The 16432-nt window shown below is 43.8% G+C and overlaps 1 protein-coding gene across 1 annotated transcript in view; it reads left to right on the forward strand.

The window, feature by feature from the left end:
• LOC142255070 (serine/threonine-protein kinase D3-like) overlaps positions 1-16432 on the forward strand; it is a 100551-nt gene that overhangs the window by 70130 nt on the left and 13989 nt on the right. Inside the window, exons 9-16 of the mRNA XM_075326513.1 lie at positions 1923-2034; positions 4098-4175; positions 6271-6514; positions 8569-8597; positions 9160-9232; positions 11507-11613; positions 14524-14685; positions 14968-15066. Coding sequence (XP_075182628.1) covers positions 1923-2034; positions 4098-4175; positions 6271-6514; positions 8569-8597; positions 9160-9232; positions 11507-11613; positions 14524-14685; positions 14968-15066 — 904 coding nt within the window. The remainder of the gene's footprint in view (positions 1-1922; positions 2035-4097; positions 4176-6270; positions 6515-8568; positions 8598-9159; positions 9233-11506; positions 11614-14523; positions 14686-14967; positions 15067-16432) is intronic.

Genomic DNA, 16432 nt, shown 5'->3' on the forward strand with positions numbered 1-16432 from the left:
CTGGCTTCACTTTCCTCTCCTTCAGACAAAAAAGGCACATCTGGAGAACGTGAGAGCTGCTGCCCTCTCATATTCTCCAGAAGTCAAATACGTCTGTAGGAGAAGGGAATAATGTCAGCACCGATTAGCTGCAGGGATCATGTGACATTATTATGTTAGACAAGCCCCGGGACAATGGCTGTGACATTATGTTACACAAGCCCTGGGACAAAGGCTGTGACATTATTATGTTACATGAGCCCCGGGACAGTGGCTGTGAAATTATGTTACATGAGTTCCGGTAGAACAGCACTCTCACGGGAGGTGACTATAAGTGTTATTATTTTACTTAAGGCCGCTTTACACGCAGCGACATTGCTAAAGCGATGTCGTTGGGGTCACGGAATTCGTGACGCACATCCGGCCTCATTAGCGATGTCGTTGCGTGTGAAACGTACGAGCGACTGCTAACGAGCAAAAATACTCACCTTATCGTTGCTCGTTGATACACGCTCTTCCATTCCCAAATATCGTTGCTGCTGCAGGTACGATGTTGTTCGTCCTTCCTGCGGCAGCACACATCGCTGTGTGTGACACTGCAGGAACGAGGAACCTCTCCTTACCTGCGGCCACCCGCAATGAGGAAGGAAGGAGGTGGGCGGGATGTTCGTCCCGCTCATCTCCGCCCCTCCGCTTCCATTGGGAGGCCGCTTAGTGACGTCGCTGTGACGCCAAATGAACCGCTCCCTTAGAAAGGAGGCGGTTCGCCGGTCAAAGCGACGTCGCTAGGCAGGTAAGAAGTGTGACGGGTCCGAGCAATGTTGTGCGCCACGGGCAGCGATTTGCCCGTGACGCACAACCGATGGGGGCAGGTACGCATGCTAGCGATCTCGCTAGCGAGATCGCAGCGTGTAAAGCGGCCTTTAGGGAAATCATAGGGATTAAGATGGGATTGTCACAGTAGTGGACCACACCTTTAATGGGAGTTTGTCAGCACAGAATGACTGTCCAAACCAAACACAGGCTCTCAGTGCTCCCTTGGTGTGGCGAAACAGCTCAATGCATTTTTCCACCTGCTTTTTTTAATCTATCTCTATCCTTATCTGTCTCTTATATGTTCAGAGCTGTCAATCAGGTAAAAGTGGGGAGAGATAGATGAAAAACATCTTAGGTGGGAAACAGGGTGGGAGCTGCTTGTTCACATCAGGTGCTTAAAGAGAACTTGTCACCAGATTAGTTCCCTGTAAGCTGTGGCTCACCTAGGGGACGGTCTGGTCCGATGGGTGTCGCTGCTCCCAAGTTCGGCGCCTCCTGTCTTCTGCAGTGGCCGTCCTCTTTCTTCGCAGGCACGTGTGGATGACGCATCCTACGTCATCCACACTACCTTGCATTGAGGTCCTGCTCATTCACACTTTGATCTGCCCTGCTGAGGGCAGATCAAATTATTGTAGTGTGCATGTGTGGGCGGTCTTTGACTTTTCCTCGCGCCTGCGCATTATAGTAATTTTGATTTCCGAAACTATGGAATTTCTCCTTGACACTTTGATCTGCCCTAAGTAGGGCAGATCAAAATTTCCCTGCGCAGGAACACACTGGGCTGGGTAGAAGGATGGCAATTGCTGCAGAAAAGAGGCGCTGTACCAGAGAGCAGCAACACCCATCGGACTGGACCGGCCCCTAGGTGAGTATAATAAAGGGGTTTCTTACGTTACACAGAGCGGCCTAGGTTTTTATATACAGTATTCTGGAATGCTGTATATAAGAGCTCACTGGTGCTGGCCGCAGCTTATTGGGGCCAAACCTGGTATCAGGTTCCCTTTAATTTGAACAATCCATTTTTTTTACCTCTTTTAATCAACTTCGTAAAAATCATGGATTAATAGTATTAGAAAACAGCAAGTTGAGAGGCCACCAGTGACATATAAATTGTTTTTATTTGACAGTAACTTCATCCCCCTTATGAGAGTCGTACAGTCTGTGCGGTATAACAAGAAGAAAAACAGTTGTGTGCTGATGGAAGGCTGGCTCGTCCACTTTACCAGCAAGGACAGTATGGTGGGTAGAAAATACTTAAGGATTGGCTTCTCTTTTTGTAAGGCCTGAAACACACGTCCGCAGAAAACACGTGCGTGTCTCGCGTTCCGTTTTACGAGTCGGTGTTCCGTTTTTTATGTCCGTTTCGCCGGTACGTGTGACATCCGTGTGATGGCGTATGCTCTCCGTGCGTGCATGTTGAATGTCCGTGTATGTGCGAGATACGTATGTGTCATGTCCGTGTTCAGTCCATTTGTCTTGATCCGTTTCTGAAGGGAATTGACGATGAAAATGCCTATTCATGAGATTCTGGTGTGTGTAATTGGATTACAGCTGCCATAATCACTAATAATTGGTAACCTTTGTTTAATCTTTTTTTAAAGGGTTAAAGGCCTTAAAGGCCCAGTCACACACAATGACTTACCAGCGAACCCGAAAACGATACGACCTGATAGGGATCGCTGGTAAGTCGCTGGGAGGTCGCTGGTGAGATGTCACACAGTCAGACCTTACCAACGACGCAGTAACGATCAGCGATCTCGTTAGCGATCTCATTAGCGATCTCGTTTTGTGTGATGGGACCTATAAAATAGCTAAAAACTATGAACTACTGAAAACGCACACGGACGGTACGGATCGCACACGTTTATGCTACGTGTCACGTACGTGCAGGCACAGACCCATGATGCCGGAAAAACGCGGACATGTCATCCGTGTTAAAAAATGCACACACGTACAAACCACACGGACACACATTACATGGGGCTTTACGTGAGTGTAACTGTTACCATAGGGTAGTATTGGTGCACATGTGCTCGTGCCACCGGTACGCGTCAAAAAGTCCCAAACACGTACCGGCGGCACGGATGTGTGTTGCAGGCCTAAGGGGTACTTTGCACGTTGCGACATCGCTACTACGATATCGTCGGGGTCAAATCGAAAGTGACGCACATCCGACGCCAGTAATGACATCGCAACGTGTAAAGCCTAGATGCACCAATAAACGATCGCAAAAGTGTGGTAAATCGGCGATCTGTGTAGCGTCGGTCATTTCCATAATGTCGGGACGACCGCTGTTACGATGCTGTTCGTTGTTCCTGCGGCAGCACACATCGCTGTGTGTGAAGCTGCAGGAGCGAGGAACATCTCCTTACCTGCCTCCACCGGCAATGCGGAAGGAAGGAGGTGGGCGGGATGTTTACGTCCCGCTCATCTCCGCCCCTCCGCTTCTATTAGCCGCCTGCCGTGTGACGTTGCTGTGACGCCGCACGACCCGCCCCCTTAGTAAGGAGGCGGGTCGCCGGTCAGAGCGGCGTCGCAGAGCAGGTAAGTGCGTGTGAAACTGCCGTAGCGATAATATTCGCTACGGCAGCTATCACAAGATATCGCATGTGTGACGGGGGCAGGACCTATCACGCTCGGCATCGCTAGCATCGGCTAGCGATGTCGTAGTGTGCAAAGTACCCCTAAAACATAGTTGTTTTTCTGGATCGAAATACATGTTCCATAAGAACACTGCACATCTGTTATATAGCGACAGTGGAACAGCTGGTAGTAGGAAATGTTTCACAAGCAAGAATCTGAGAGCCGGTGAGGCACCAGTTTTCGGCAGTTTTTTTTTCCCTCGCGCAGTGATACTTCGCTTACACATGTGGATGCCAGTGAAATTTGAATTTAAGCATAGTATCTTTTGTTCCAAAAGTAGCTAAGTTATAAACCTTTCAATTACAGTTGTCCACCCTATTTTATTTTATGTCATAATCTACTAGTGCTAGCTGCTGTAGAGATGGACAACTAAATTCAATCTTACCTCTGCGGACACAAGAGTAGAAAAAATTCCGAACTGCTTTAGAATTGCCGAAACATAAACCGACATCTTTACAAAATCATTCACATTAGCAATATTCCGTTACCTAAACGTGTACTTTGGGGTCACATAAAGGCACAAAATAGAAAATAACAACAATGTATTAAATATGTGAGCAAATATTTGATATTAAACATTTTAATTTAAAAAAATAAATATATAAAATAAAATATATTTCAGATTTGATATGTGAAATGGTTTTTCATTTATTTTACAGAGGAAAAAACATTACTGGCAACTGGATAGTAAATATATAACCTTATTTCATAATGAAGCTGGTGGCAAGTTTTACAAGGTGAGTTCATTGTGCCGTATTGTATATCTGCATTGTTTAGATGAATTGATTGTGCCTCTTACATACTATAGTCCAGACTTTTTAGGGTGTGTGCCCACCATCAGGATAAGTAGCATTTTGGATTCAGTGTATTCTCGATGCGTCCAAAACGCTGTGTTGTACAGTACAAGCACAATGGATTGGATTTATAGAAATCTCCTGCCCACCATGCTTTTTTTAACTTTGCGTAAACTGTCCTGCGGTGAGGGTTTCCTATTGCTGTAAGTCAATTTGTCGCACAGAGACACTTGAGTCTCCTGCGCAGGAGAACGCAGCTAACACAGCGGAGATACGCTGCTTCGAGAACGCTGCATAACCCTGATCATGGGTACTAATTTTGTAGATTCTACAGAATAATGCTTGAAAGACATACACAGCAAAAATTCCTTAATCATATAACATCACTTCATGTCTCAAAATGTATATATTAACATAGACTATAAATGGAGATCTACTACTCAATAAATCAATACACAAAGCTTATATTACAAATATTTTTGCGGGAACGTTAAAGGTGTAGTCCACAACTCGGACAATCCCTTCTCAGTTACTATGTTACCCCCTTGTCAAATAATAACATCTATACTCACCTTCAGTGTCGGCACCTTTCCAGCGGTGTCAGCACCGACTGACTGGTCATGTCGCGCGATCCCTTGGACCTGTCAGTTGCCACTTCACTGTCCCTTCCTTTGGACAAATCAGACATCTGAAAGAAGTGGGAGCAGCCGCAGCTCTCGCTTCCTCCGGATGTCAATTAGTGAAGTGGTCAAAGGGATGGCGTGACATAACAGTGTTACGTGAGCCTCAGGAGAGCTGGGGGCCAACACCTCTAGAATGACGCCAGTCGGCATAACACCCACTTGGACTTAACCAGAGGGAGCTCATTAGATGCCAAATACTCTGATTGCTAATATATCTGTAACAGAGAAGTAAAGTGTTAAAAAAAATTGTTTTATTCGCTCTGCAGCTACTATTACATTGTGTGTCCAGCTCAATGTGAATAATCTCGTGAAAGGTTCTCATTAGCATGATTTAGGATTTAAAAGGCTCTATGAGGTGTAAAGCACATTGGGATAATAGACATTTGAATGAATTTCAGAAGCTCAGGAAAAAATGTCATCGATATATTGCTAAATACAACTCTGTTATACAGAAGGTTATAAAGGATTTTTTTTTCATGTATTGATTTATTAGGAAGGTCAGAGAAACGCACAAGTGAAAAGAGAGTCATTTAATAAAACATAAATAAAACTGTAAGAAGAAATAGAAATTGGGGATATCAAAAAGTATAGTGAGGAGGTGTCATGATGACTATGGGATAATGGGGGACCAGGGCTCCTAAACTGTCCCTCAAGCTAAAGCTAGGAGGCTCTGTGCTATCCCTAACCTCAGGGATACTCCTGATGGTGGAGAAGCCTGAGTCTCCTTCCTGGCCCTGCTCCTGACCAGTCCTGATCTGACTCCCCTTCCCCTTAGGGAGGAACGGAACAGGAGTGTGATGAAACTTACAGAAAAAGACAGGGAAAAAACAAAACTCTGTCACACCGCATACACACAAAGGTAAATACAATAAGGTTCAAGAGGGAAAACAAGAGTAGGAAGAAAGCTACTAAACCAACAGAGTTAACTCCACAACCACACCAATCAAAAAGCACAACTTTCATCACAAAGTCTGGAACACCACATCTCAGAGACCAAAATAGAATAAACTATAGCTGGCATGGGTGGAAGATTTCAACCAACATAAATAGGAGGGGAGCAGATGTGATAGGACTTCACACAACATGTGACCAAAGGAGCAAACAGACCATTAGAGGTTAACTCTTGCTAGTCTGCCATTGAATTAGCACATGGCAGGTTGACACCCAAGTATGCCTGTGTTGATCCCAGACACCAGAGAAACCATCAGGCGGAGTGTCCAATTCTAGAATCTGAACAGTATCCAATGCAGCTGTTGTGCAAAACTCTGTGAGACTGGAGGTTTCACTTTAAATCAAAGAAAAACAGTCATGTATAATAAAAATGTATAACATTTACAATTTGCATTACATTTTAGGAACTTCCCCTTTCCGATATCCTCCACATTGAGATTTTTGACAGAAATGTCAATGGCCTGACAAAAGATGGGGAAACTCCTCATTGCTTTGAGTTGTTGACAGACACCTTGGTGTATTATGTTGGGGAGCAGCGCCCCAACCCACACGCTGGAGATACTTGGTATAGAATGATTCGTCAAGCCCTGATGCCGGGCATGAATGAGAGCGCGACCACAAAACATTCAGTCCAGTCAAGTATTCCTGGTAAGATCATGTTCCTAATCTGTTAGTATAAGTGTATTCCACTAGATCGGGCCATTATATATGGTGCCCTAAATAAATGATAGGTCTTCATTATCACAGCACTGGAAAAGACCTTTAGGTCTGGGTATTATAAGAACTGAATGGTTTACTTAAAGGGGTTTTCCAACCAACAAAGTAAATTTTAGCCAATAGATCTTGGAACTGCATGTGTTACAAAAATGTTCCTGTGCTGAGATAATCTTATATACTGTATGTGGCCCTACTGTAACGCTCATGGCCGATGTAGAGGCAGTGAGCGGGATTGGTGGACCCACTGGACCACAGGGGAAACCTGGGCTTACCCCTTAGTGGGAGGGGCTAACTAAGCATCCAAAGTGAGGCGGACGCCAGGTATCACTCCCAGGGCAGTGACTGTGGCAGCTGACCCCACCAGGACAGATGACGAACGGAGGAATAGACGGGTACAGGTGGGGTGACTGAGGCAGGCTGGATAGGCAGGTACGGACAGGAATGGTGGGCATGGCAGGGATAGGCAGGTATGGGAAGGCAGGTACTGGAAACGAACACAGAGATAACAGGACAGGAGCTCAGGACTTGACAATTAGATAAGTAGCAGACTGACTAACAAAGGCATTGCGCAGGCACCTCCCCTAATTGGAGAATTCCTTAAATATATAGTGCCTCAGTCACAGGCTGAGAGGCTTTTCCTGGAGATGGCACTCCAGCCCTTTAAGAGGAGAGCCAGTGTGCTCGTGCATCGTTTCCCTCCCAGGAACCCTGTATGGCATATACAGGGTCGAGGAGGGGAAGGAAGCAGCAGCACACGTGGACGACTGCGTGGCAGCAGGGAAGAACAGGATTTGGCCGAGGCGGCGAGTAAGGGACGCCGGCGATACACCTGCTATGTACTGTGTAGTAGCCATGTCTGACCATACAGGGACATGGTCTTAACATACTACAGCTCCTTGCCAGGAAGGGAAGCAAAGCAGAGTATACAGATAGGACAGCATGGGATCCTATCTGTTTCTCCATGAGGGAGAGCTGCAGTACCAACTACGTCCACTATACAATGTACGGCGCTGAGTACAGTGCCCAGCTATTAACATCAATCTAATGGAATAGATTACCAGCACACATGTAGGCATGACCACAGCTTCTTTTAAATGGGGTCACAAGATAGCCATCTGGTGATCGGACGGAGTCTCAGAGGTCAAACCTCTACTGATTCAGGTCTTCGTTATTGCTATAGATGAGCAGTTTTTGAAATTCAAAATGTCTCCAAAAATTCAACTTCAGAAGCATCGCTCCTGCTTGCAGTGGTCAGCAGTGAAGGAGAGAGCAGGAGCGATGCTGGGCGGTGACGCAGGGCTGTGACGAGTGGTGAAACTCCGCCCACACCCCAGTCCACTCACTTAGGAAGACTGGGGCCGGCTCGGTGATGTCGGGTCAACTAGAAGTTGACATGACATCACCATACATCAGAGGTCATGGAGCCCGAAGGTTACGCGATGGGGACGAGCGGACTGCAATAGCACCACTCATAGGCACTATTGGCAACACAAGGTATTTGAGAGAAGCCTTGTTTCTCAACATTATACCGATGTGGCTTGGAAAATTAAGTAGTGAACCACCCTTTTAAGGGTCCGGCACAATGATCCAAGATGCATGGAAGATCCTGGACCATTATGAACTAGAAATGGATCCACAAAGTTTATAAAATTGCAGCAACTGGCGTAAAAATATCACATCATTCATTTATAGAATCATAGGTAAAAACATATGTACCCAACGCGTTTCGGGCGTGTTCAACATTGATCATAGTAGGAAATGTTACAAGACAGATTTGGCATTTTGTTTTATAAACATTTGTTTTGTAGCTTTGATTATGGGTGCACACACTGCCCTGCTCATGACGTGACATGCGGACACATATGTTTTTCACTATCATTCAGTAAAGGAATTACATTTTTTATGCCAGGGGCTCGTATTTTATCAACTTTTTCTATTATATGATAAATTTATTAAATTGATTTTTTTGCTTCCTTTTTTTTTAGGAGCTTCTCTTCAACCCCAGCAAAATTTGGTAAGTGTATTGACAAAATACATTTAGACTTTTTTTTCTCCACTTTGATTGTAGTTTGGAATCTTATTGGAAATTTCGGCTTCTTTCTCCCCTTATGAGCCACTTCTTTCTCTTTCCCTTTAGACAGTCCATTATGATGCTTAGTGGCCGATGTGAAAAGTAATTGTAGTTTAGGATTTTTTTATAGACAACATGCATAAATAAAATCAATAATACTAAATAATAATAATAATATTAAATAATAATAAAATGAATAAATATTAAAATATTTCTTATCTACCATAAAGAAAACTACAAAAAAACAGATTTAATCAATATCTCATTTACTAATGACACCATTTCTTTGACCAGTCATATATACGCAATAGATCTTGGCTAAATACGTTTTCTGGCAAAGACTTAGCTCCAAAGGGCACAAAAGATTGGGCTTGCCGAATCCTTTAATTCCTTGGCCGCTACAGTTGAGGGAAGGTTAGGCAGTAATACTGCATAGTTATTACTACCATAATCCTCTAGTATCATGAATTGAAAGTTTCCAATATAAATAGTTCTTATATTTTAGGATATCAGTCACATGTATCAGATTTTCCCAGATGAAGTTCTAGGATCTGGACAATTTGGCACCGTTTATGGAGGTAAGCAATATTTTCTAATTTTGTATGATTGTGTTACTTTTTGTCTTCTTTTCTGTATTTTTTCAACTTTTGTCCACTACTTGTTTTTTTATTGGTGGCCTATCCTTAGGATAATGTTATGAAGTATAAGTGGATAACCGAGGACCGGGATTCCTAGACTGGCCCTCAGGGTAGGGGGCCCTAGCTGTCCTTTATCCCAGAGGTACGTCTGATGGTGCAGAGGTCTGGACCGCCAACCTAGCCCTGCTCCTGGCAATCCCTGCTCTAATACCCCCTGTCCCCACCTCAGGGGAGGGCTGGGACAGGAGTAGTTAAACCCACACAAATAGACAAACGGGGAAAACAAAACTTTAACTCGCAGCAATCACACAAAGAGGTGTTAGACAATATGTGATAAGGAGGAAATAAAGAGCAGGGAGGAAATAAACAGACAACAAGAGAATTCCCACAACACACCAAACAGCACTCAGTAGTTCACCAGCAACTGGATCACAACAGCACATGGACCAGTATCGCTTAAAGCTGTAGTCGGCACAGGAAGTCAGTATCCACCTTCTTAAAAAGGGCGGATAGAAGATGTGATAGGTTTCTCATAATATGTAATCCTAGAGGTAACCAGTAGGTTAGGAGAGATTAACCCCTGCCAGCCCGATCACTAATGAACACCTAGCTAGTAGACGCCCGAGCTTCCCTGTGCAACTGAGAAACCCCAGAGAAGCTACCGTATGGAGTGTCAGAGTCTGTGGTGTGAACAGTGCCAGATACCACCATGACACTCAGCCAGTTTTGAGCCAAACGCCATGTGACAGATAGGCCATCAAGATGTGATTGGTGGGAGCTGACCAGTTGCTATCGGCACTGGTTGTAAGTTTTTGAATGCTGAAAACATAGTAGCTTTGTCTTTTCTGTAGTGGCTGGGTATTGCATATCCACCCTATTTATTTGAACAGGAGTTGATCTGCAATACTGGGCAGCGGCCATTATGGAAATGACGGAGCTGCTGTGTTCCGAGAACTTCCGGTAACAGATCACCGGGTGTCGCACCCTCATCGATCAGATATTGAAGTCTTATCCTAATGATAGGCCATCAATAAAAAAAAGTAGTGGCCAACCTCCTTTAATAAAAAAAACTTATATTAAGTGGAAATTAAAAGTTTTACTGCAAGCCATATCATTTTTGGCAAGATTGGTGATGGTATATTTATAAATAGATGATGTACTACAGTAGTAAGGCGCAAGATTTATATGTTACCTGTATATATTTTTGTCACTTTTTTTTATATATATATATACAGTACAGACCAAAAGTTTGGACACACCTTCACATTCAAAGAGTTTTCTTTATTTTCAGGACTCTGAAAATTGTAGATCCACATTGAAGACATCAAAACTGTGAATTAACACATGTGGAATGAAATACTTAAAAAAGTGTGAAACAACTGAAAATATGTCTTATATTCTAGGTTCTTCAAAGTAGCCCCCTTTTGCTTTGATTACTGCTTTGCACACTCTTGGCATTCTCTTGATGAGCTTCAAGAGGTAGTCACCGGAAATGGTTTTCCAACAGTCTTGAAGGAGTTCCCAGAGATGCTTAGCACTTGTTGGCCCTTTTGCCTTCACTCTGCGGTCCAGCTCACCCCAAACCATCTCGATTGGGTTCAGGTCTGGTGACTGTGGAGGCCGGGTCATCTGGCGTAGCATCCCATCACTCTCTTTCTTAGTCAAATAGCCCTTACACAGCCTGGAGGTGTGTTTGGGGTCATTGTCCTGTTGAAAAATTAATTATGGTCCAACTAAATGCAAACTGGATGGAATAGCACGCCGCTGCAAGATGCTGTGGTAGCCATGCTGGTTCTGTATGCCTTCAATTTTGAATAAATTCCCAACAGTGTAACCAGCAAAGCCCCCCCACACCATCACACCTCCTCCTCCATGCTTCACGGTGGGTACCAGCCATGTAGAGTCCATCCGTTCACCTTTTCTACAAAGACACGGTGGTTGGATCCAAAGATCTCAAATTTCGACTCATCAGACCAAAGCACAGATTTCCACTGGTCTAATGTCCATTCCTTGTGTTCTTTAGCCCAAACAAGTCTCTGCTGCTTGTTGCGTGTCCTTAGCAGTGGTTTCCTAGCAGCTGCTTTACCATGAAGACTGCTGCACAAAGTCTCCTCTTAACAGTTGTTCTAGAGATGAGAAGGTGTGTCCAAATTTTTGGTCTCTACTGTGTGTGTGTGTGTATATATATATATATCCCTTTTTTCTTTCTTTCAGGAAAGCATCGGAAAACTGGAAGAGATGTTGCAATAAAAATCATCGATAAACTCAGATTTCCCAGTAGGCAAGAAAATCAGCTCAGAAATGAGGTGGCCATATTGCAGGTAAAAATAAGGATCGCTCATTGACATATTATTGCTATATATACTTGGATATATCCTCTAATTGACACTTGACACTATTCTACTCTAGTACTGTAGATAGATATATGGAAAAATGGCACCAACATCACGCCGTACTTGGGTTGGTAGTGCCCGAAAAGAAAAATGATTCCCCCTGATTCTTGGTAAAACATGTTGTGGACTTTGCTCCCAAGTCTTAATAAAATGGACAATTGTCACATGGAGATTTACACAAACGTCGCCGACTGTCATGGCGGAGTCGGGTTCTGTTCAGACTGCAGATTCTGACACTCTGCCTGATAACAACTCTGAGGTCTGTAATCAGAGCAGGCTGACTCGGACTCAACCAACAGATTGGTAGTTCATAGACAGGCTAGCAAGAGTTAATCTCTGCTAATCTATGATCACATGTTGAGGGGGAGACAATTGCATCTGCTTTCCTCCTATATATGCTGGCTGGACACTTCTATTAGTGCCAGCTATAGTTTACTTTAGTTGGTCAGAGGAAATCTGGTGTTATATCTGTTGTTGTGTGCAGTTGTGGAGTTTACCCTTTTTGCTTTTATATTGCTACCCTCCTCCTCTTGTTTTTCTCTTGAGTCTATTCGTGTGTGTGTGTGTGTGTGTGTGTGTGTGTGTCAGAGTTTTGGTTTGGTTTTCCCTTGTCTGTCCTTATCTGTTTATCATCTCACTCTTGCCCTGTCCCTCCCTGGGAGGAGGGGCGTATTAGAGTAGTATTTCTCAGGAGTATAGAAAGGCACAGGACTCTGGAGTCTCTACCATTAGGAGTAAGCTGGAGGTGAGGGATAGCCTAGGATCCCCTAGAGTAAGGGACGACACTGGAGCCCCCTGCCTCTAGCTATCCCGAAGTAACATTGAGCAATATTACACTAAAAAATGAGGGACCACAAGGGTTTACAATTTATATTGAAACTCCTGAGACAAACTGGAAAATCTGTATCAGGGCACCAAGTATCATGCTTTATTTATAGCACTGGTCTCCTCATATAGTGGAGCAGAATGACCTTTTTGGAACCCTTAAAAGAGGTGTCACTAGCTTACTATCGTATACATCCAGGAGCAAACTTTTGACCGGACCCCTCTGCCATCCCACCCCCAACTAGCTTTTCCGCCACCTGCCCATTACGCCCCAGTGCTGTGCAACAAATCTGGAGCAGTTTGTTACGTAGTAGTGGTAACATCCATTTCTATTAGGATCATTTTGTCCCTGCTTCTCAGGCTCCATGGCAAGGCGTGATTGTGGCCACAGCATTTACACCCCTAGTGCCCATATATATATGAATATTTTAATATATATTAAAGGGAACCTGTCAGCACCTTTTTGCCCTATAAGCTGCGGCCAGCACCAGCGGGCTCTTATATACAGCATTCTAACATGCTGTATATAAGAGCCCAGGCCACTATGTAGAACATAAAAAACACTTTATAATACTCACCTAAACCGGTTGCTGCGGTGGATGTGACTCAGATGGGCGTCTTCATCCTCCGGTACCGGCGCCGCCTCTTTTGGCTATCTTGGTCCTTCATCTTCTGTAGCCAGGGTGCATGACGCGTCCGACGTCATCCACACTCGCCGGCATTCAGGTCCTGAGCAGGGCAGATCAAAGTATTGTAGTGTGCATGCGCGGGACCGGCGAGTGTTTATTACATAGACACGTCATGCACACAGGCTTCAGAAAGAGGACGAAGATGGCTGAAAGAGGAGGAAGACGCCCATCTGAGCCACATCCACCGCAGCGACCGGTTTAGGTGAGTATTATAAAGTGGTTTTTATGTTCTACATAATGGCCTGGGCTCTTATATACATTATGTTAGAATGCTGTATATAAGAGCCTGATGGTGGTGGCCACAGCTGATAGTCCAAAAAAGTGGTGACAGGTTCCCTTTAATATATTATTGTTATATACAGTGTGTCCACCCATATCCTGTCCACCGCCATTAACTTTCGAACGGCGGCAGCTATAGGCATAGAAGTGGTGTCTAGGTATAGTAAAGTAGCCATGTGCTACGCAATGAAACCACCTATAGCGCCACCTGGTGGAAAACAACGGAGTTAGTATTTTTATTTCGAAAACGGAACGAGAGAGAGAAAAAAAGTGAATTACAAAGTTGCAGGGCATCATCAATTCAATACGAATCGACATCTTGCATACAGAAATGCTATGATTAGAACGTGTAAAACTCACAAGGTTGCGGATGTGAAGCGATACCTCAGGGAGACCTTCCTACAAGTCATTGGGTATGGTGGCTGTGTGGAGTGGCCTCCACGCTCACCTGACCTGACCCCATTGGACTTCTTTCTGTGAGGTCACATCAAACAGCAGGTGTATGCGACCCCTCCACCTACATTGCAGGACCTAGGACGACGTATCACAGATGCTTGTGCAAACGTGTCACCTACCATATTGCACAACGTGCAGCAAGGTACAGTATGCTGTGCAGAGTGCAGATGTGCATTGCAGCTGACGGGGCCACTTTGAGCATCAAAGTTAAATGAGCGCCATATGCGTGACCAGCATTCATTGTTTTGGGGGGTTTCATATCATAGCATTTCTGTATGCAAGGTGTCTATTTGTATTGAATTGATGATGCCCTGCAATTGTGTAATTCACTTTTTTTCTCTATCTCGTTCCGTTTTCGAGATAAAAATGCTAACTCCGTTATTTTCCACCAGGTGGCGCTATAGGTGGTTTCATTGTGTAGTGCATGGCTACTTTACTATACCTAGACACCACTTCTATGCCTATAGCTGCCGCCGTTCTCAAGTTAATGGTGGTGGACAGGATATGGGTGGACACACTGTATATATTATTCATTAATATCAATAATTTACCATTATTCATTAAATTAATCCTTGTTTTTATTTTTCAGAATTTGCGATGTCCTGGAGTTGTGGACCTGGAAGCCATGTGTGAGACCCCTGAACGTATTTATGTAGTCATGGAGAAGTTACACGGTGATATGTTGGAAATGATCCTGTCAAGTGACAAAGGTAGACTTCCCGAAAGGATCACAAGGTTTATTGCTACACAGGTAAAGTCTTTATTTCTTATAGTTAATATAACTAGTTAGTTTAGTATGGAGTCAACTCACAAAAAGTGCTGGCTGTTTAGGAGTTAAATATATACCTATCAGCCCTGGGGCTTCAGGACAATGTAAAGTTGTGTCAAAGTTATTGGCATGATACAACTTTTACGGCAAAGCCATGGACAAAGAGTCAATGGAGGGGCGAGCTAGAGATGTATGAGATACATTTAAACTTTAATAAACTGTTTTAAGGAAGTTCCATTCACAGGTGTTTTTCTTTTTTAATAGATATTGGTAGCTTTACGCCACCTTCATTCAAGGAGTATTGTACACTGTGATCTCAAACCGGAGAATGTTCTCTTAGCCACAGAAGATCCATTCCCACAGGTAAGATTCAGAGCAAGTAAAAAGGATTGCGGAGTAATAGATGTCCTAGTATTTTAGTGTAAATGCATTTGGTCTGGCGCCTGCTCTCAGTTGGGCTCATAGATCAATCAAAGGAAAATCACATCTCAAATACTCAAGACAAATGTTCTGATCATCACATTTGTCTTATTTATCAATGTATTGACAAAGCCAAAAATTTATTTTAATACCTTAATGCAAAGTGAAAACATGAAAATTAGATGTAATGCAGTCACTGCTTACAGGCTGTAAAAAAAAACAGTCTTGATGTGCAGGAGCCAGACGCCGTATTATGCAACTTGTTCAAACTATCCAGGAGGCTTCCATCAAAGATGGCGAATCTCCAAAAGTTCACTTGATTATGTTGCACACTGTGGACAAAGGAACATCAAGATCTCTAGAGATGGACTTGTAACCTTGAGATTGTTGATATGTTTCAACAATTTTGGTTCAAATTATCCAGTAGGCTTCCATAAGAGATGACAAAACTCAGAATGTTCACTTGATTATGTTGCACACCGTGGACAAAGGAACATCAAGATCTCTAGAGCTTTTAACTTTGAGATTGTTGATATTTGCCTGGATAGATGACAAATCTCCGAAAGTTCACTTGATTATTGTGATGTTAGCCACTACTTACAGGAAGTATGAACGGAAGAGTAGACAGGAAAGCCGGGGTCTGGTAATAGGAGGACCCATATGGATTCAGGGAGTACACAGAGGTGAAGTTAGATCATAATCCAGGGGTCAGTATTCCAGGAAGGCATGTAATAGATTCAGGGAGTAAATTGAGATGTGGTCAGGTAACGGTTCAAGATCTAAAGCCAGGAGGTCATGACAGGAACAGGGAGCAGGCTGAGAGGAGTCAAAACAACAGTTTTGGGTAAAGAAACAATAGCTCAGAACACTAACAGGAACATAGGCAAACAGGACAACAACTGAACCAGAATGTACGACTGGCAAGGTTCTAGCGGAGCATTCTCATTAAAGAAGCAGAGCAATTACCAGGAAGATAGAATACCTGAGCAATCAGCACCTCCCAGAACCTGCATGGAATCCTGCGCTGTCAATCAACCTGCCAGCTCAGTAGCTCAGGAAAAACACAGCAGAGCATCTCCTAATGTGCAAGATGCTCTGCACAGAGGAATCATATCACTGCCAGCTCAGTAGTCCAGGAAAGTGCAGTAGAGCATCTTCTAATGTGCAAGATGCTCTGCACAGAGAAATTGTGGCATTAGCATTGAGATGTTGTTCACACAAAAGGATGTACACATATCATTTCACTACTGATTATGCATACACAATAGTTGTACCTGCACAATCAGGACAGTGTTATGAACTTAAACAT

Source organism: Anomaloglossus baeobatrachus, chromosome 10 (genome assembly GCF_048569485.1).
Source record: "Anomaloglossus baeobatrachus isolate aAnoBae1 chromosome 10, aAnoBae1.hap1, whole genome shotgun sequence".
Classification (NCBI taxonomy): domain Eukaryota; kingdom Metazoa; phylum Chordata; class Amphibia; order Anura; family Aromobatidae; genus Anomaloglossus; species Anomaloglossus baeobatrachus.